We start from the raw sequence: 22,263 nt of genomic DNA, 5'->3' as shown, positions 1-22,263 counted from the left end.
GTGTGCCTTTTCCTTCCCTTTTCCTTCACAACGGCTCCAGACTGATCACATAAACCCAGATGACATAGATTTAGAAAATGAACCCTGGTATAAATTCTTTTCAGAACTGGAGTTTGGATGTCCGGTAAGTGAGGATAGAATATTAATATTTAAACATTAGGATAATATATTGCTAAAATACAATTCACCAAATACCAAACAGATGTGCCTCTATCTTCCTTATTACATTAAACTCATCATCAGTATTACATCTTCATCAGTGTATGCTAACATGTTTCTATATAATATGGGCCCAATTTTTGATTCACAACTCAGGAAAATAGCCCACTGAAGTCCATAGGAGTTTTACCTGAGAATTGGGTCCAATGTATACATTCGGCCATTTTCTTTATTGAGTGCTTAATCTGCCAAAACATTGATTTTAATCACTAATTAAGGTGCATAGACTACATAGTATAAGTGGTATATACTTGTTGCTAAGTGTAATATCAGCTGTATATAAAACAGAATTGTTTTTGACTTTTACTAAATTTTTGCATTAGATTGATTAAATTATCAAGAGTAGAAGACATTTTTTAAAATTATAGATTCCAAAGCCAAAAGCACTCAGTTTTGTATGAAGGAATGTGTCTACTTTTAATACACATACGCACCTACAGAAAATGGGCGCCATTTAGAAACTCAACATTGGTATGCTTGTCACTATGGAATCTCCATCCTAAGCATAGTAGATACTACAGTTAATGCAGGTGCCTGTGGCAATAAGTGTTGACTTTTGGAGGGTTGGGATTCAAAGAGCGGGGGGGATTCAACATTTATTGACACAGGCATCTACAGTAACTGCAGTGTTACAGTGATAAATACACCAATGTTGCATTTTTAAATGGTGCCTGTTTTATCTGTGTGTGCCTCTCTCTCGCCCACACACACATACATGCAGGATATATAATTTTATACTTAAAAAGGTGTTGTTAGTTTTAATTTAAACTAGACATCTACTTGCAACTGCACACTCTTCGAGTCTGCTCCAGTGTTCACTAAGTCAATAACAAAACCCCCATTGACTTCAATGAAAGCAGAAGCAAGCCCTGTATATGCAACTGACAAGGACTGCAAACCCATATATATTAATACAAACCATTCAATTATTTTGATATGTAATCCTATTTTTAATTTTTCACTGAAACAATGCATTTGATATTTAAGTATTTTTTTAATTTATAATCCAACAGTCTGCAATACATCCTTATATTTTCATCAAACAGACTAACTTTAATTTCATTTTATCTAGCTTTTAAAACTCTTTTTATCATCATTCATCCATATGTAGGCAAGGCGTAGGCAGGCTAAAAAAAATTCTATCTAGAGACAAAAATATCACTAGTTGTCATTATTATCCTCTATAAGGTAAAGTCCATATAGAAATTTCGCCAGCAGGCCATAAATACTCAATCCTTTATTATACATTCTTCTGTCTCACCAGTTTTTAAACAGTTGGTATTAATACAACTATTCACGTTTTAAGTTGGAAGTTTTACTCGCTAAAATTACTAACATTTTATTAAGATGCTTGATATTATTGCAAAATTATTGTACCACACTCTTCCTTCCAGTGAACTCCCATTTTGCTGCATATGTGTCACTCTTGTATCTGATGCTGTCAACACTCAGTTTCTAACTATGTCACCTTCTCCACATGTTTCATTCCTTGCTGCCATTGATACTCCTCCATTTCATCTCTACACTTCTGCTTATATGGTGCAGCCTCCTAAAAAGCTTTTGGACTATGTTCAAGACAATTCTCCCGCTGTTTCCAATGAGGTAAATGAAGCATTCTTTCTTGTTCAGACGATTTGCTTGAGAAACAAGAGCATGACACTCACTAGTCATATCTGAGTTTAATGTTTAGTGGTTTCCTACCAATAACTCCTGGGCCATTCATAATTTGGTATCATTTTATCTTTGTCTTTATATCTTTCCAGATCACTAGTGCATATGGATGTTGTTCTTATTACATTAGAAAGTGAGTCCATGTTCCAAAACCGCGAGAGTCGCATTCAAAATTACAAAATAAACCATACGTTTCTAAATCTTGATATATTCCCGCTTCCTCAGTTATGCATTGATTTTAGATACCAGTTAACCCAGTCTAAAAGAACAGGATTTGTGATTAATATATCTGGTGGCAAATTATAGCCTTCAAGTGAAAGTCATGTTGGATGAGCTTTTTTTCACTGAAATTAGGTTTCCTAGCCAGGAAAACCAGCAATGAATTGTGGCTGTAAATTAGTAACTGAAGAATAGATATTTGTCATGATTCTGATTAAATAACATCAGAATTAAGTACAGGACTGACTGCCATTGCCTTGCACTAAATGGGACAGATCCAGATTTTCATTTTTTGGTCCCATGTCATGTTGTACTTGAGCACAAGACAGTGTCCTGTCACAATGTGGTTTTAAGTCATTCATGATTCTTGATTGTCTTGAGGGCACTCAGTCGATAACAGAGGAAGCCATTTAAATTACCCAGGATATGATCTTTTGGAGTTTGTGTCCAGTAGAGCTGGGTAAAATATTTATAACTAATGTGTTGGTTTCATGTATATTTAATTTACAAAACATGTCTGTTTTTTAAAGTGAGTATCTGTGATTCTTGAAAAAAATATTTCCTCAAATATTTTTCACTTTAGGTGTTCGTGAAAATATTTAAAACAACAATACTTTGTTCAAAAATACCATGTTTGTGAAATTTAGTGGATTAAACAAAATTTCAGGGGAGCAAAGTCATGCCAAATGAATGGCCAAAAATCAACACTAATTTTCATGGGGAGACACAAAAACATTCACCAATTTTTCCTAGCTCTGTTATCAGTCACTATAAAGGCCCAGATTTGGCAAAACATCTCCTGGTCAGGAAAACAATCAGATACATGCTTAACTTTAAGCACTTTAGGCTGCTGACCGGGGGACAAGACCCTACCTCCTCCCTACTTCGAGCCCTGATGATTTGCTCCTGGGAAAGAACAAAAACTTGAACAGTCCCTACTCACAGGGACTGCTATTGTGATGGGCCCTTCTGTGGACCAAGGCGGGGGTGAGAGGTTACGTCTCATCCAATCGCAGTCTGGCCCCAATGCTGGGTAGCAAAAAACGTTGTTCAACTACCAGCCTCAGCTGACATAGTAGTTCTTTACACTTGTAATGGGCTCTGTCCTCCTTGGTTCAGGTTTGGCTGGAGTTTGCATTGTAGTCCCCACAGTCTGCAGTCCTTGAAGGGCCACTACAAGTGATCTAAAGTCATCGCTCTCTGTGTCTGGTGACTAATACCATGTGAGTTGATGGTCTCACTCTGATTTCTAGAGGAAAGTGGCTATCATAAGAAAATCCACCTTTGGTATTAATCTGCAACTGTTATGGCAGTGAATATAGCTCTAACTAGGACCACACTTAAGTTCAAACTCTTGTATTGGTGCCTACCTATGATTATGATTGGTGCAATATAGATTAGACAGCCACATGTTGTCAGTCTTGAGACCAAGACTGGGTGTGGGAGCTAAGTTACATTTACATCATATAAATGTGGTTCCTCCACATGCTTGACATGCGTCAGTGGGACAGTATGGGAAAGCATACAAAACTACTGAGGACTTTGCTCTGTTATGTTATGCAAATAAACAGAGAACTTTGCTTTCTGTGCCTGTCAGTGTTACTTCCTCAGTGTTGGCAAATTCTCACAATTGTATTCCATGCATTGCAATATTTGGTGATATTCTTAGAATCCCAGCTCCTGGAGTCAGATACTTTATTTGAGAATCTCAATCTCCATTTTTTAAAAAGTAAGTTTTTAGCCCTCATGGTTGCAGAGAAAAGCTTGAAAACATGAATCATAAAGGCTCAAAAACCAGGGAGCAAATAAAAAGCAGTCAAGATTTATAATGTTTTTAAACTGTCTGACTCACGATTTTTGAACATGCCAGGGTGGCATTCTTCATCAGCCCTAAATTAATTCCAAATCTTTAGAAAATGAAATAAGGACAATTTCCTGAGATCTATAAAAAGGTTTAATATCTATGAAAACACTAAAGTATTATTAATAGAGCTTGGTAATAGATTGGCTCAAAAACGTAGTCCTCTATTTCAGCAGCATATGGAGAGGTTGTATTGTGATGCTTTATTCCCTGCAAAACATGGATTATTGGGACTAGTTTCTCATTGTAAGCTTCACTCTAATCTGCAGATAAAATGATTTCTTCATATGGGTTATCAGGCCTCAGAGACTTTGGTCTGCATTCATCTATTTCTGTTTTTCAGTTTTTTAATCCAATTCACTAATTATTTTATCTCTTCCAAAATGCATTACACTAATCAGCTAGCAGCAGGCAATAATATAAAGTAATGAATTAACACATTACCAAGCCAGATGACAAAAAGATTTGGAGACCCATCTTTCTCTGAGACATTGAAACCTGCAAGCAATGTCTTTCCGTTGTTAGCAGAAAAAAAGTGTCTGTAAGAAACAAAAGAGTAGCTAATTTAAAGCGTTATTTGTATTGTCACAACCAAAAAGGACTATGTTCTAAGAGCTGAAAGCTCTCCTCTCATGAGAAAGGGTGTACATGGGGTACAGAAAAAGCTTCATGGGAAAAGGACACAATTCGTAGCAAGCCATCTTTGCTGATGTAAGCTCCTAATGTTAGAAAAAGCCGGGCGCATGGCCAGCAATAGTGGCACAGTCTTCCACCGAAAGGGCCATTGCTAAAGCAGTCATGCCATGTGGACAGACCCATACTTCTGGGAACACTGGTCCACACCATCCATCGTTCCATGAACGTGTATTCTTCAGCACAGTGCCTTATGACCAAAGCTGGTAGGAGCAATGGATGAGGAATAGAGAAATCTGCTATATGTATAAGCCACACATTGCAAATTAATGTTGCCTGAGGCAATGTTAATGTGCAAAGCCTAGCTCCTGTAATAACTTACTCCAGGTATCAGTGGTGTCACCTACTTCTTCCTATTGTGTATCAGACAGCACTTTGTGGTTGCATGTACATCCATCATGCTCTCTTGTTGCATATGCTTTGGGGTTGTTTTGGGCATAACACCCAAACAAGGCCCTTTGTGTAGCACAAGTGCATAGGCCTTCTATTTTGTTTTCATTTTCAGCTATCCTCTTCTCTCTGTGGCCCAGGAGCACAGTGGTATGCCACCAGTATTTTAACATGGTATTCCACAAAAATATTTCCCCTTAGTCTGATAAACCTTGTTTTCCAATGTTGCATGCACTGCAGAGAGGAAGGATGAGGGACAAAGGATTCAGTTCCTTTTTTTCTTTTCTTTTTTTCCCCTTCAATTTAAAATAAATGAAAATACCTGCCATTAGGTGCAATCTGGTGCATGTCAACAGTATGCAATTTGCTCTTTCGAAGCAGTTTAAGAGCCCTAGGGAGAAATCATCTTTGTTGAGTTACTATAACAGTATCCCGAGTAGTGGATTCAGTAATGAAATTGCCCCAGGTCTCCCTTCAGTGTGGTGACAGAATTTTAACAAAGAGACTCCAAGGAGTCCCCAAGAGTACCCCAGTGTAGGAACATATGGCCTGTAGAAAACTTGTTTTCTTAGTTTGGCAGTATTTTTTGCCTGTGCCTGGATGGCAAGATTAGTTGGTGTGAATACAGAAATAGTGAAAAGTTTGAAATGGAACAGTTTTCATGGAGGATTCCCACACTTCACACAATTTAGTCCCACAGCCCATTTCATTTCAGAATGAATTGGAAGAGAACAAAATGAGAATAGCTGTATATATTTTGAAAGCTAGTCAAACGTGTACATTTTGAATGGGAAATTTTAAAAATTCTTCCTCAATTTTCTGCAAATTTGGGCGATTTTTTTCTTTAAATCAAAACCTTTTTTGTTTTTGCTAAAAATTTTCAATTTTAGATGTTCCACTGAAAAATCAGAAAATTTGTGAAGAAAACAAATATGTTCTTTTCCTTTGAAAAGCCAGTTTTCATTTAAAAAAAAAAAAAGTTTGAGAAAAATGTTCAACCTGGTCTGAACAGGTTCAGCTCAATAGCTGATAAGTATATTTAAATCTAGCAGTGACTAGAAATAGCAGTAGCTAACTCTTCTATAGCACTTTTCATCAGTACATATCCAAGCACTTTACAAAGATACTTACTATCTTTATCCCAGTTTTATAGATGGGAAAAACTGAAACACAGAGCGGAGAAGTGACTTGCCCAAGGTCACACAGCAGTCTAGTGGCAGAGCTGGTAATACAATCTAGGTCTTCTGAGTCTATAGCCAATGCCTTATCCACGAGGCTATACTATCTTCCAGTGAAACCTCAGACTTGCTACAGTCATGTCTGTTAACATTATATCCTGATCCATTATATAACTGATCCACTTGTGGAGCTCCCAGTTGAAATCAGCTGACCAAGAGCAGCATGCAAAAACTGATAGCAGGGTACAGCCCTTAGATTATACACTGTAAATAATAAAGATCTCCACTGGATCCAGTTCTGCCATCATGCATATAAAAGTAAAATCAATAATTGTTGATTGGTTGTGGGGCAAGATGATGATAGTTGGCACTTAGGTTATGTATTTGTAGTCATCAAAACTTTTTTCATATGCATAAAAAATGTACACAGTAGATGGTATCCTCTTTCTTCATCCTTGTCTTCAATTTGTAAATTCTGTGCAGCAGAGACTGTGTTTTGATATGTTTGTACTGCACCTAGCACAATGGGACCTTGATCCCAATTGGGAACTCTGGACACTACAGTAATATAGGTATTTATTATTAATAATAATAATAAATGAATACAAATAAATATTGATGAGTAAAGCAAAAAGTTTATTTCAGATAAACATCCACAAGTTTTGGTCCTCATCCAGAGCTAATCTGAAGCTCTTTCCTCTGAAACTGATCTTGCAATTATTTTCAGCTACTTCCATCTCAGCTTCCATTCCCATCTAAAACCAAAAAGTTCTGAATCATGTTAACGAAGCTGTTTAAAATGTCTAGAAAAATTTGGGATCAGTTGCGAGTTTTAGGCAATGTTATGTTCATATTTTATCCAAATTTGTGTGGCTTTCTCCACTTTTAAAATGTAATAACGTTTAGTGAATCATCTAGTAAATTATGTTCATTTGTGTTTGGTGGAATTGTTTAGTATGTGATCTGAATCTTTAAAGAATGAGGACTACTGAAAACTAATTTCAGACTGCTGCCTCTGAAGAATCTTGGGTATATCTGGTCCTTATAGAACCCATTATATTTAGGTATTGTTGACTGTGATTATAGAATGCTCATGCTGTGCTGAATGTCTGTGGTAATGCAAAATCTATTCCTAAATGTTTCTTAAACCAAGGACGACCTCTAGAGGTGTGATTACATGTCAGTTACTAAAAATTAGTTTGACAGTACTTTTTTTTTTGTTGAACTTTGAATCCAATCATTTTTTAAAAATTGATATATGCATTGACAAAGCATTTAAGAAGACCATAATTTTTCTATATGATTGCAGCACACCCTATACTTTTTCTATACAGAAAAAAGTGGATCCTGCAGCATATAAAGCCATGTGAAAATTCTATTTACAGCTAACTGGGTCATCTTTGAAATGATATAGCATGAAATGTTTAACATTTCATTGACCTAGCTTTGTGCCCATGAAGAGGCACCATGGGGACAAGACAATGCCTTTTCTACCGACCACAAACTAGTGCTATGTAACTCTAATTCTGGCTGCAGTCTTGAAACCTATTAAGTGAATGGTTTAAAAGTATTTGTCACTTAAGATTGAATTTACATTGACAAGTTAAAATATTTCAGGGTAGCACTGCATTCCATCTTTCAGGTGTCATGCAATAGCTACTGTTAAAGCAATGAAAAGGCATTAGGCATTTGTGAAAAGAACGGTTCTTAAAATGAATTTAGAGTGGCCAGCAAATGGCACAAAAATGATGGCTCTTTCAGCTACTTTTTCGAAGAGTTTCCAGCTTTAATTCACATCGATACTTTGGTGAGTAATTGGAGGAAATTCTGCAGGTCTTTATATGCAGATGAAAATTTTCTTTTTAGATTTTATATATTTCCACTTTTAATCAATTTCAATTACAGTGTAGCAAATTATGAAAAAGCAAATAGAAAGTCCTGGATTGGTATTTTAAATTGTAAGATATAACTGAAAGTGTGGTAAGAAATCTTATGGAGCTCTTTTAAAAATGGTATAAATTCTGTTCTGAAATATCATTGAACCTGTAGTCTGCAATGCATAGGACATTAATCATGATAGTCTGATTTTTATGAGGCTCATCTTAGGGTCACTAATTTAATGAATGGTCCTAGACAATATCCCTGGAAAATGTCACACTTTTTTCCAGTGCAAAAGTTTAACGGATTGACCTATTTGTTTTCACAGATCTCCTTATATCACCCTTCTCCAGACAAAGGCCTGGACAGACCTTCTAGGTAAGAAACATGATATGTCCTTGCAACAGACAAGCTGACCAGTCCTCACAGAGGGTACAGGCCTGCTGAGCATTCTGAAGTCAGTGGGAGTTGAGGGCGCACTTCTTGGTATACAGCCTACAGCATCCCACATATGGGATAATGACAAAATATCATGTGGGTTCTCTTGAGATTTGCAGTTCTTCCTTCTGTTTTAGAAGGCTGTATTGCCTGCTACTCAGAACGTCACCCAATCCTTCAAAGCCCTCCACTGGCATCCCTCCCCTTCTGTATTAACTTGTAGCTATCCCTCACTTTCAATGCACTGCATACAATACTCCACCTCTCCCAACATCTTTGCACTCATTTTTTATTACGCCTCTTCTTTGCTTCACTCAAGCATCCAACCTCACTTCTATCTTCATATGATTCCCTGTTCTCGTCTTTGTGCTTGGAACTCCCATCCCAGTGTGCAAAGGTACCAGACTCTCTCCATTCAAATCCCTCTTTAAAATGCCTGTATTTCACAACACCTACTTGTATTAAACTTAAATTTAATCTATTACCTAATTTAAAAATGAAAAAAGAATAACCCTGCAATACCTTATATTAACTTTTTCCTCATCATGCAAAACAACCTGTGGCTGTTTGATACATCTGTCTATTTAGGCCCTGACATAGGATCCCGAAGCAAGATCCATGTGCACTTGAGTGCATGAGACCCCATTCTTTTCTACTGACCTTTTTCAAAGGTTTCCTCTAATCTGTCCTTTCTTAGGCGTACCCCAGGGCTGCTATTTATTTCCTGTATCATAGCTCAGCTTTCTAAGCCTTATCTATTCTTAAACAGGCTTTGCCAGTATAAATATACTGTAGAATATACTGGCAAACCCCCCTCGTATAGACAGTTTATTCCAGCAAAAGAGTTATTTTGTTAGTATAGTATTTGCCAGTATAACTGCATCTACATTACAGTTTTTGCCAGCAATTTTTTCTAGTGTAGCCCTGCCATAGAGACCAAATATATAGAGGGCTTGCCAAAATGTGTAGGAAAGAGCGAAAATGTGAGGCGAAGACAGGTCTGCACTGGGTCTAAGGCTCATGTGGAGGATGATGATAACATAATATCTCTTGTGGATGATAACTTCACATATCCTTACCACTGCTCCTGCTCTAAAGGAACTCCGCAATCCCCTCATCCCTTCCCAGCATTCAGCCTGGGAAAGTTTTTTGCTGGCTGTAGCTGTACTCAGCTCCAGGTACCTGGCAGTCTGCTCCAGCCTCCAGTCACTGGCTCTGAAACCTGAAGCTTTCCTGGCTGGGCTGGATTGTGCTATTCACATGGGAACTTTGATTACTGCTGCTGCAATCACTGCACCTTGGTGCTCCTCATTGCTAGCAGCAAAAGTGAAGGGTGGGGGAGTGATAGGGCAAAGAGCACGGTGCAGGCAAGGAGCCTGTGTAGGGTGACCATATGTCCTGTTTTGGCTGGGACAGTCCCTTTTTTAAGCCCTGTCCCAGCTGTCCCAACTTTTTTGGCCAAAGTGGACATTTGTCCCGTTGACTCTTGCGGACTTGATCAGTTGGCAAGAGCAAATAGGACAAATGTCCACTTTTGTCAAAAAAAAGTGGGGTGTGAAGGAACGTGCCGGTGGAGGGGGGGCTAGCAGCAATGCCAGCCACCACAGGAGGGGGGAGGCAGGGCAGCGACACCAGCCCCAGCCTCACATGGGGGGAGGGCAGAGCAGATATAGCTCAGGTGATGACACCAGCCCCAGCCTTTGGGAAATACAGTCATCCTATCTAGTATGTGCGTTGCTGCTCACCTGAGCCCTGCCTGTCCCCCCAGCGGGGCTTGGGCAAGGGGCTTGGGCAAGGGGCTTGTGCCAGCCCCATGCATGGGAAGGGTGGGCTCAGGCGAGTGGCTTGGGCCATTCCCTTGGCGGGGGGGGGGGGAAACAGAGGGAAGGACTCAGGCCTGCACCACATGGCATCCTGTTTTCCCTTTGGGAAATTTAGTTATCTCAAACCTGTGTAGCATGGGGACTGTTCATTTGCAGGTGCTGAAGCCTACAGGCTGTCTTAGACAGTTATCCCAAGCAGGGCCAGAGTCACTTACACAGCCCAGGAACTGCCTACAGCTGCTTCAGTGCCACCAGCAGTTCGTTCCTCTGCTTACTAGTTCTGAACAGGCATGGTAAACTAAGGGTGGGACAATGCAAAGGGGCGGGGACAAAGAGAGACACTGAGTGAGGCCAGAGCAAGCCAATGTGCCCATCCAGGCAGTAGAGGGAAGAGCTTTCTTTGGAGGGAATCAAGGGACATACAACCACATCCCCTGTTGAAAGCTAACATTTGTATCATTGTATAGGACAGGGATCGGCAACCTTTGGCACATGGCCCATCAGGGAAATGTCTTAGCGGGCCGGGACGGTTTGTTTACCTGCAGCAGCTCCCACTGGCCGTGGTTCACTGTTCCAGGCCAGCGAGGATGCAGAAAGCGGCGCAGGCCGAGGGATGTGCTGGCCGCCACTTTCCGCAGCCCCCATTGGCCTGGAACGGCGAACTGTGGCCAGTGGGATCTGCGATCGGCCGAACCTGCAGACACTGCAGGTAAACAAACCATCCCAGCCCACCAGCAGATTTCCTTGATGGGCCGTGTGCCAAAGGTTGCCGATCCCTGGTATAAGATGAAGGACTGGGTTACGATCAGATAGTGGATGTAGCTCTTGTGCCACAGACAGCTCACAGGGCAGCCTCCCAGCACCAAGAGAGGCTGCAGGGGCAAAGCTGCCCGTGTCTCTGGCAGAGCAGCAAAGCCTGGGAAGAAGCAAACTGCCAAAACTAGAGATTGAAATTTTTGAAACAAAGTCCTTCAGTCAAAACATGACCTTTTGTGCAAAAACTTGTCAACAATGTTGAAATTTTACATTTTTGTGAAAAATGTAGTGTCTCAAAATAATCCCTTGAAAACACTGAAATGTTTATGGAAATGTTTCAGTAAACATTCTGATTGTGTTGATAATGTTTTAGATAAAAAATATCAGGGAAGAAAGTGAAAAATTTTGGATGAAAAAAAGAAGGGGGTCAAACTTTTCAAAACCTTTAAAGATGAAATGGCTTCAAAATTCTGAAAATTTTCCTGAAAATAGATTTTCATTTTTTAGTCAGCTTTAGCACAAATGGGGCTTCACTCTGCGAAGTGTGCAGTTCTTGGGGGAGCTGCGAACAGTGCCTTGTCCTGTTATATTTTTAGTCTATTCATTCACGCGGTGTTGGGACTGTTAAATGGGTCATGGCTAAGGGGCCTGCTTATTGATCCCTGAAGAGAAAGTATTCAAATGAGCCCTGCTCACAGGGTTTAGACTGGCACTAATATTGATTATTTCTTTAGTTCTGCAAGTGACTACAGAAAAAGGAGGAAGTCGGAGCCTGCTGTAAGTCATCAGAAGGTGCACAGTGATCAAAATGCAAACAGGACTAGCCTGGGCCATGCAGATATGCAGGGCACATACACTACCCTTAGAAAGCCTTTAACTAGCTCTTCTCCTTCTTCTCCATCAAGAGCAAAAGGTAAGAGACAAGCAGATTAGCGAACAGACAATAACCTTGTTTAATACTGAGTTCTTATTGCAGTTAGTCATAACTGCCAGGTACTATATGCTGTTGCTCGAACACAATTCACTAAAGAAAAAACAACAGCCTATAGTTTCTAATGAAAGGTTAACCTGTTCATTCTTGATTGTGTTGTTTCAGGCTGATTCAAACCTGGATTTATTTTTTATATGGAGTATCTATATTTATTCAAAGAAAATCAGTCAAAAAAGAATGTGATATGTAAAATTTTACATAAATTCATAAAACTACATTTCATACATTGCTTTCTTGCCAGCACTTATGAGATTGTTGTAATTTTTAAAACTCTTCCAGTATGTAGTGGAGTAAGAGAAACAGCATTCAAGATCACTGCCATGCAAATAAATCCTTAAAACTTTCCTTTCCTCCTTCAAACCTCTGATTCTTGGCAGCTGATAAGTTCTAGGAATCTAATTCAAAAAAGAAAGTGCCCCAGTATGAAATTGAGATGATAGATTTTGTCAAAAACTCAGTAGTGGGTGGGATACAACCCATGTAGTTTCTGATTCTTATGTAAGATGGTTCTTTTTTAATTGCCAGTCACTCAAAGCTCTCCTCCTTATATGTCTAGTATTTCTTACCTGTAAACAGGTTTTGTTTTCTAAAGTAAGACAAAAGGTTTCAAGGTACAACAGTGATTGTTTACATTGGGAGTAAATATACAGTTCTGCACCTCCCTCATAATCCTCTTCTTATTATTCATTTATTTGCATTACAGTAGTGACTGACATTTCCAATCAGAGCCTCATTGTGCTAGGCACTGTATAAACTTCTAAAAGCCCATAAGAGCTTACAGTCTAGGTTACAACCGAACATAACAGATGGACAAGGCAAACAAATAGTAGGGAAGATGTTGGAGGATGAGTAATAGGAAAGCAAGAATAGCTAAGTACAGCACGCATTAAGGTACGAGTATTTTGCCACAAAATTGAGTATTATTTATATGGGTATCCAGCCTGGAGCAACACTATATTTCATTGTCTCATAAAGAAATGAAAAGCTACAAAAATATTACATTTCCTGAAGTCAAGTACTCTTTCAAGTAAAAAGTGTGTTGTAAGATTTTTGATCAACATATCATTTCAGATTGTATCTTTAAAAGGCATATGAAGTTAATGTATTTTAGGTAAAAATAATGAGTGGAGAGAAGTCTGAACCAAAACCCTAGACCCAAACAGCCTGACCTCTGCAAATGTTCGAAATCCAGATCCAGATTTTAATTTTTCAGGTGATTTCTGTTTTGTTCAAATTTGACCAACCCAGACTATGGGTTCTTTGAAATCTGTATCCTGAACTGAATTTTGTAGCTTCAGCTCATTTCTACTCAAAGAGCGTTTCTGTTGTGAAAAGTGACTCTGACTTGTCTCTCAGTGACTTCCAGGTTAGAAGTAAAAGTATGGCTTTTCTAACTTTCAGCCTGAAAACTCAACCCTGGAGCTGAAAGACAAGTTGAATTCTTTGGTTCTTGCCCATCATCCCCAGATTCTGCAGGCTAAATTATATCTTCAGTTACACCAGTGCAATGCACCCTATTGTTTTTAGATTATGCCCTTAGTGACACCTATGTAAACCCATTGGTTCCATTGTTGCTTCAGAGATATAAATGACTGGCCTTTCAGCTTGGAGAGAGATTTTCAAAAGCACTTATGCGATCTAGGTGCACAAATTCCATTGACTTTTATTTATAAATCCTTGGGCATTTTGAAAATATCTCATTTGGAATTTAGCTATCATTTCTGCTAATAATGCAAACAAAGTAGAATCCAGCTCATTTCTTCTATTGGTCCTATGAGTGTAAGAAGAGTAAAAAATTAGTAAAAACATTTTATCTACAGCAGATAGGGATGTAAATGTGTTGTGTTGAGTAAGTAGGAGCCATTGTTACAGAGGCTGCTCTTAATAGCAAAGAAGTCGGTTTTCTAAAAAGGCATGAGTTATGAAGTTGCACTTTGGAGTTCTAGATCAGAAAGCTTAACAACAGGTTAGCATCTCAAGGTAGTTGTCACATAGTGCCATGTGGATGGCCACATTTGGGATTCAAGCTCAGATCATTACTTGGGCAAGAGCACTGCAGAGTGAACCTGGCAGACAGCTGGGGAGCAACACTGATGGGTTCCAGAAACAGCCATATCCAGCTTCACTCAGAAGCACAGTCAGCTAAGTAGGAGAAATAAAAGGAAAAATGGCTGGAACTTTGGGACGTTTTCTGCAGGAAACACACCCACAAGTACACATAGAAATGTGTCTAGTGAAGCGGCTGCATTGTTCACATATTATGTTGTAATGTTCCTTCCTAGTCCATTCAAGATCCATTCATCACATAGTTTCATCACACATATGCTACTTGAGAGACCAGAAATCTCCCATCCATTCGTATATAGAGATTTTTTCTAAGTCGTCATAGTTAAATGTGCAGCTGTGCTAAATGATTTGCATACACAACACTGTTTTCTCTTTCATCCTAGACCAGGGGTCGGCAACCTTTCAGAAATTATTCATTCTAATTTAAGGTTTCACGTGCCAGTAATACATTTTAACATTTTTAGAAGGTCTCTTTCTCTAAGTCTATAATATAAAACTAAATTATTGTTGTATGTAAAGTAAATAAGGTTTTTAAAATGTTTAAGAAACTTCATTTAAAATTAAATTAAAATTCAGAGCCCCACGGACCGGTGGCCAGGACCTGGGCAGTGTGAGTGCCACTGAAAATCAGCTCGCGTGCCACCTTCGGCACATGTGCCATAAGTTGCCTACCCCCATCCTAGACCAAATACAAATGTGTGCAAAAGTCAAAATCTAAGTGTACAACAAGAACTTTTTGTCAAACATAAATTTACATTTGCTCATTTTTGGCATTTGTTTTTGATGTTATTCTTTAACATCTATAGTTTGGTAGTATCTAAAGGCCAGATCAGATTGAAAGCCATAGTGGTAGGTTCTGTACAAACAATAGATTATGGTTCCTGTCCCTGAGACGGGCCTGAGACAAAGTTCAGTTCTGCCTCTGGATTCATGCTTTCCCAGAAGTAGGGTGTCTTCAGATCCAGACTTTTGGTTTGGCCCCATCTCTACCTCTTCTGTAGTTGTATAGCCTTTCTACCAGCCTCAGACCCAATGGCACCTTTTTATATGTGGTACTTTTAATGTAAAGATGTGCACTGTCTTAACACTCTAGTATTTAAATGTGTTTTATTATTAATAGAAACATATGGCACTAAATCCTTTCTGATGTTTGAATTATATAGAGTACATTTTTACAGTTGGAAAATTAAATAATTGTTTAGCATGGATTATTTGCTTTTCTCTTCTAATCTTTAGGAATGTGTATGTTGTGCTTGATTGCTAGATTAGATACACCAGCTGCTTTCTCTTTTCTGTTCTTTCTGATATTTACTGACATTATTTCCAACTTTTTGAACCTGTTAATTTCTGGCAATGTCTCTTTTTTACCATGCTGCTCAATGGATTATAAAGGTGGAGATATTAGTCAAGTGTATCCATCCCTTTTCAGTTATTCAGTGCACAACCACAACACTTCAAATGAATTAGATTATTGTAGCTCTTATAGACAGCATTTGGCTGTTCCAAGTGATTCAAGAAGGGCAATCCATTATAAGAATGGCTGGCAAATGACTCGTCAGAATGCAGAAGTCTGGAGCAGCACAGAAGAAACTGCCTCTCCCAAGCGGAAATCTCGTAGCTGCGATGATCTGTTAACAGATGATCATGATAGCTTTCCTGATGCACAGGCCAAGTCTGAAAGTATGGTATCTCTCATTTGCGAGGAGGATTCCAAAGGCAGTTGTTCATTGACCTGGGCCTCCCCATATGTTCCTGAGAGCCGCAGTACTAGTCGGTCAAGAATTCGTCATAGATCTGCACATGATACCCCAGGATTCCTAAAAATGTACAAGAAGATGCACCGCATCAATCGCAAGGACTTGATGAATTCTGAGGTGATTTGTTCTGTAAAGTCCAGAATATTACAGTATGAAAAAGAACAGCACAAAGGTATGCTTCAGGGCTGGAGAGAGTCTTCTACTGAAGAGGTGCCCAGGGACATGGTGCCTACGAGGATATCTGAATTTGAAAAATTAATTCAAAAATCAAAATCAATGCCGAATTTAGGTGATGAAGCATTATCAACAGTAACACTAGAGCCTCCTAAAAATGGCTTATGTTCAAATCGGCGATTTTCTATCGAGTCCCTGCTGGAGGAGGAAAATCAAGGTAGACATGCCATTCAAGTACAACGCAACTGCAAGCCTAAAACTCTGGTGCCAATTCATATTGAAGTGACCAGTGATGAACCACAAAGATCGCATCTGGAGTTTTCTGACAGTGATCAAGATGGAGTGGTCTCTGACCTCAGTGACTTTATCCAGATAGAAGGCTCATCCTTTTGTAGTGAAAGTGACTTTGACCACTTTTCCTTTACGTCTTCTGAGAGTTTTTATGGATCAGGCCACCATCACCATCATCACCACCATCACCACCACCACCACAAGCATCTCATCAGCTCCTGCAAGGGGCGATGCCCAGCATCCTACACCCGCTTCACCACCATGTTAAAGCATGAAAGGGCTAAACCGGAAAGTACTGAAGATCCAAGGAGACAAGAAGCAGAATCTGGCCTCTCTAAGATAGCATTCCTAGTCAGTCCAGTGCCTTTCCGGAGGAAAAAAAGTTCAGCCCCTAAAAAACAGACTGAGAAGACTAAATGCAAATCATCTGTGTTCGAGGCACTAGATTCTGCTCTTAAAGATATCTGTGACCAAATTAAAGCAGAAAAGAGAAGGGGAAGCTTGCCTGACAACAGTATATTACACAGACTTATTACTGAATTGCTTCCAGATATACCCGAAAGGAATTCGTCTCTTAAAGCTCTTAGAAAAAGTCCCATGCACCAGCCTTTTCATCCACTGCCTCAAGATGGTGCCATTCATTGTCCACTGTACCAAAATGATTGTGGAAGACTACCTCTTAGTGCCTCTTTTCAAGACATGGATACAACCAACAACAACAAGCAAGACAATGATAGTGCACTGTGTTTCCAAGGTGGATTACCTTCCTTTCCTTTATTCTTGTGATTGAGTCATTCACCCTTGTTCCTTTCATTTCCAACCCTTTGTCACTTCATTTTTGAGTATTTGTTTATGCAGTTTAGAATAAGTGTTTACCATATAAAGGGCATGATGAAGAAAGGGTATTATTTTTACATAGCTATATGTGATAAATAATATAAGATGGATAGAGTACTTGTCTATCCACAACAGTATAGTAATCTGGTTATCAAATGGTGACAGCATTATTTTACAATTAGGTGATCAATACAGCAAAGTAATATAATGCAGTAAAATAAAAAAATTAAGGGAGAATCCCTGTTTTCAATAATTGGAGCTTTACAATGACAAAGATTTTCTGATAATTAAAAGGGCTTCATGGTATAATAAATATATGCATCATAATGTGATGACCACGGGGAAAAAAATGCAGTAGCTCTTCCATTTTGTTTATAATAACAAATGTGCACTGCACATTAATCATATTAATAAATAATGCCATACTAACTATTTTTATGTACAACAGATGAAAATCTGAACATTTTATAATGAATTCTGTCCATTTTATAAAATTGTATTCAGTTCTGTCACAAATTATGCTACCTTTGAGCAACACAACATTTTTGTGAATAGAACTCTAGGCTATTTTTAGTGAAGGTTCCATTTCCACTGCTCAAATGACACACTTTGCAATTTCCATGGCAGCAAAAGTATTGAATGTAAAATGTCTCCATTAAATTTTGAGAGAGACACTATCCCTTCGAAATGGCAAACAGAAAATGAAAATAATCAAAACTTGAAGGATACTGTCAAGGTGAATACGAGTAGAAACTGATCTCTCTTGACAGGGATCCTGTTTTAAAGTTCATACCATGAGGAGTTTATTGTTCTGTTTCTCTCTCTCTTTTTTTTTAATCATTGCTTGAGTTTAAAATATTTTTTAAAGTTTGACTGACCGTGATATTCCCCGTAAGCAAACTACTGTAACAGCATGTGTGCACAGATTTATCTACTGGCAGACTCAGAGAGCTGAATGTCTTTTGTAAAGACATTTCAAACCTGAGCTTTTTATTTTAAAAAGTGATCAGACTACTCAAGGTAAGAATGACAAAATGGACTGCCAAAGAATTCTGGTTTTAGACATAGCCTCTTTAAAGGTGTCTCTTCAGTTATTATGATGATCACTTTATAAGGCTATTCCTGAAATCATGTAATTGAAGAAAGGGGAAATCTATGGCTTTATAATATAAATTGTGGAATATACTCCTCTTATTTTTTCTTTAACGTTCTTGACCTGTGCTGAAATTTTTGCTAGTGCCACATTTGCCAAAAAATATCAAGTGTATTCTGCTGACTGCTGCGTTATCTTAACGAGTTAAATAAAATACACAATGGAGTCAGTAAAACCTCTCTTGCAAAACATCATTAGTTTCATCAGCCATGGTTTTGAAATGTCTTTAATTATTTACTGGCATTGAATCATAATGAGTCATTATAAACAGAACCAGAAATGTGTATAAAAGGATTTAGATGCAGCTCTCATTTGTATTTGCACAAATTGGAAGTAACTACTCTGAAGTCACTGGGCTTACCCCGGATTTACACTGAAGTAAATGAGAGCTCAATCTGTCCCTATTTTTTCAAATATAGCTCCAAACAGGTTTTCTTCTAGAAATAATGATCTCAGGAACTTTACCATTTGGGTCCTGTACTTGTGTGTTTCTTAAAATAATTTTTTGCAATCCACATTATTTTTAGCTGAGCTATACGTTTTATATGAAATGCACTTTTCATAATATATTGATATTGAAATTCTACACTTCAGATTATCAGCAAAATCCTGCCCAAGGGTAGGGAAGGATCTATGGTGCGTCTATCCTCAAAGAAAGCAGGAGAGAGGGATCTCTCCCCAGGACTTGAGAGCAGTAGGAGGTATCACAACTAGCCCTCTTGTCCATCCATAATGTCTGCAATAGGCTATTGACTGCAGGGAGAGGGGCATGTCCAGCAGCCCAGCCAGCTAGCAAGCATGTTGCTGTCACTGGCAAGCATAGCTGGGTGTGTACTGTTCTCCTTGCTCTGAGAAGCAGCAAAGTACAGTCTCTCCATAGTATGTCAGTCCCCATTTAGAATCCTGCCCTAGTCAACAGGATGTCATATCAAACATGACCTATCAGGTATTGTGTCTCCCCTCCCTCATAATATTTAGAGATTTAAATTATAGCTTGTCTTTCATACATGTGATATTGGTGAAGAGGGGACAGGGAGCACCCTAGAATACCAGAGCAGGAACAGGACAAGATATTGGTTGCCAACTGACTAACCCACTATAAGGGTGTCTCCAGCCCCTGGGGGTACGCTCAGCCCTCCAGCAGCTCGACCCTTACAGAGCACACACCACTCCATTTTGGAGCAGCAGTAAGAAGTAACTGCTCAACATGTTGCCTCTAACCCGTCCAGCAATTTTCCCTGCACAGGTAGAATGGCTCAGTAACCCTCCCATTGGCTACTACTGCTTTGCTCCCCCTTCGGGGAGACACACAAAGGTGACTCAAAAGAGCAAGGGCAGTTCAGTGCCCATTGTGTGGATTAGACAGAAATTCCTACTAATACTGATAGATGTGTACAATTCCAAAGCTATTTTGTGTAACTGCTAGGGTTGCTTAAATAAAATGACCACCAATCCAAACCTTAACAGATTGGAAATTCACACTTAAAAAATAACCGTTGCGTATAATGGCTTCGGTGACGATGCAGGACCTGATATGATGAAGATGGAAGTATTGCAGTGACACTCAGTTCCTTAATATAATAGTATACAATGCATGTTAGCGGGATGTTCCATTGGCCTCATACCCAAGCTGATGATAACCAAAGCATTATGCTAATATGTGCTTCGTTCCATGCTATATATTGTGGGACCCGTTGTGTTTCTGTGAGGCATAGCTGCACTGAAAGAAAGGGAAGAGAACACCTGTGCAGGGGTCTCTGGTGTCATGTCATAAAGAATCACAGAAGGCCTTCTTATAACTTAGAACAAGGAGCTTTAGTGAAATAAACTAAACTATGTTATTCCTTAAGCTGCAGTGTTTGCTCTGCTCCACTGCAGTGTTTCTGGCCAAAATCTTCTCAGTACCCTTCCTACCTGGCTTACTACTATAGTTTTAAAGATATAGTGCATATATCCCAACACCTGGAGACTTTATGCCTGTGCAGGGAACATGGGCTCACAATCAGGAAAGTACCCCTAATCCAGGAAAGCACTTATGCATGTTTAAGGGATTTCCAGAATTGCCACAATGTACCTGCTGCTGTGAGTAAGTTTAGATGAGCAATTAATACACCTTTCTGCTCCTCATCACTGCTCTACAAACCTCCATTATACATCAGTCACCTCAGAGCTATGCTTTTTAGAGTGCATTACACCAGCATTGAGGTTTTTCTGTAAGAGTCAAAAGTTTGACCCCAAAGTGATGAATTAAATGCTTTCAGTTCTTTGTTTCCAGTAGTACTTCTTGACAGAGGGATAGGCTGGGTAGGAACAGATCATGTGAACTGAGAATACCTGAAAAGAGAAGCAAATATTATTATTGTTCTCTTCACTAGCCGATTTCAATGTGGCACTAGGAAAATACAGTAGAGGAACTCTCGTGAGTAAGAGGAGATGGTTCATTCAATCTCCAAAATTTCCACAGGCTTGAAATAATTCCCTTTGTTTTAATTTCACACAAGCAGCCCACAGGACCATATTGAGTGCAAGACTTTCATTTAAGAACTCTTCATTTTATTTTATTTTTTCAAAATGTATTAAAATAAATATGCACATAATGACAATAGCAAACTGTGCTTTACAGCAAATATGCCACTCAGATTGGTAAGTAATGATTTATACTCCGTATCTTAACATAAAAAGTTATTTTATGACAATAACAGACTTTTAATTTTCCACGTGCAACTTAATGAATGCCTCAGGTAAAAGGGAAATCCATATTGCAGAAAAAAATCTTGTTAATCTTTCTCTCATTGTGGCATGCTTTAAACACCGTCCATGCATGTAATTATATGTTTACATTGTTGTCACTCAGACATGTTTCTTGAACCCTTCTGTATTTGAACCCAAGATGTATTTGTTTATGTTGGTAGTGCAGAAACTATACTCCATCTCTACTGTGGGTCAGATGAACATTTTTGGTAGGGATTTATTGTCTGTTTTTTCCCTTTAAAAAGGATATTTTAATCATTAATGTCATGTAATTTTTCTGTTAAAGGGGAATGAATAGACCCAAGCACTCCATTTCTAGGTGTAGTTTCCCTTTAAATAAAATGTAGCAGCACCGCAGAATTAACTTGCTTCCGACTTGAGATTCATGCAATGACATTTTATTTGCAGTAGACCAGGAGTCTCCTGGGAGCTATTCTTCTGCTTTGACTGATGTGGGTCGATGTACTCCACGGGAGAGAAGAGGAATTCCAGACAGAGAGGTAGTTAAACAGGAATGAATAACTGAGCGGCATCCAAAGCCAAAAGAGCATTTCTGAGACAATCCAATAACATTTACAAGATAAAGTTTTGTGTGATGTTAAGAAACTGTAATGATGACAATCATAGGAGCATTTAGACAACCAGTCCTGAAGAGAGGGTAATAGAAATTGTTTTTAATGTTGCATGAAGAACAACAGATTTATCTTTCTGTAATGATTAGTACTTAAGATGAAATTGTATTTTCTGCTGATGTTTAAATAGACCAGGACACTCCTGCAGGGGGTCTGCTGATATTTTATGTCAGAAAGGACTGAGAGATGGCAGATGGGACAAAATCTAGAGGAAAATGGCAGTTCTAGCTGTGAAGGCTCTGATGAAAACCAATGACTGTGCAGGCTAATATCCTGTCTCAGGTGGTTTTAGGGCTGCCAGGAAGAAGATTTCTGCTCCAAAATCACTTCTATTTTTTCCTATGTAAGAGTCTGAGTACTTTGAGCACTGTCCCTAATTTCTATGGCAAAATTTTTGATTGATTATTCTAATTACATAGTGATTGCTTATGCTTCAGACAAAAAAAATTAAAACCTTAAAAGGAGAGAGAAAGCATAAAGGCAG

The 22,263-nt window shown here is 38.8% G+C and overlaps 1 protein-coding gene across 4 annotated transcripts in view; it reads left to right on the top strand.

Annotated features, from left to right (window-relative positions):
- SORBS2 (sorbin and SH3 domain containing 2) overlaps positions 1 to 22,263 on the top strand; it is a 204,882-nt gene that overhangs the window by 149,550 nt on the left and 33,069 nt on the right. For 2 of the 4 annotated variants that reach the window (XM_045017973.1, XM_045017974.1), the window contains 3 exons: positions 8,438 to 8,487; positions 11,861 to 12,039; positions 21,556 to 21,647. In XM_045017973.1, the coding sequence (XP_044873908.1) occupies positions 8,438 to 8,487; positions 11,861 to 12,039; positions 21,556 to 21,647 (321 nt within the window). Of the gene's footprint in view, positions 1 to 40; positions 125 to 1,764; positions 1,822 to 8,437; positions 8,488 to 11,860; positions 12,040 to 15,576; positions 17,161 to 21,555; positions 21,648 to 22,263 lie in introns of all 4 variants that reach the window. The other 2 variants (XM_045017975.1, XM_045017976.1) reach the window with 2 other exon arrangements.

The sequence above is a fragment of the Mauremys mutica genome, chromosome 5 (assembly GCF_020497125.1).
Source record: "Mauremys mutica isolate MM-2020 ecotype Southern chromosome 5, ASM2049712v1, whole genome shotgun sequence".
NCBI classification, from domain to species: Eukaryota; Metazoa; Chordata; order Testudines; family Geoemydidae; genus Mauremys; species Mauremys mutica.
Note: the sequence above shows the minus strand (reverse complement) of the source record. Positions and strands in the feature narration are given on the sequence as shown.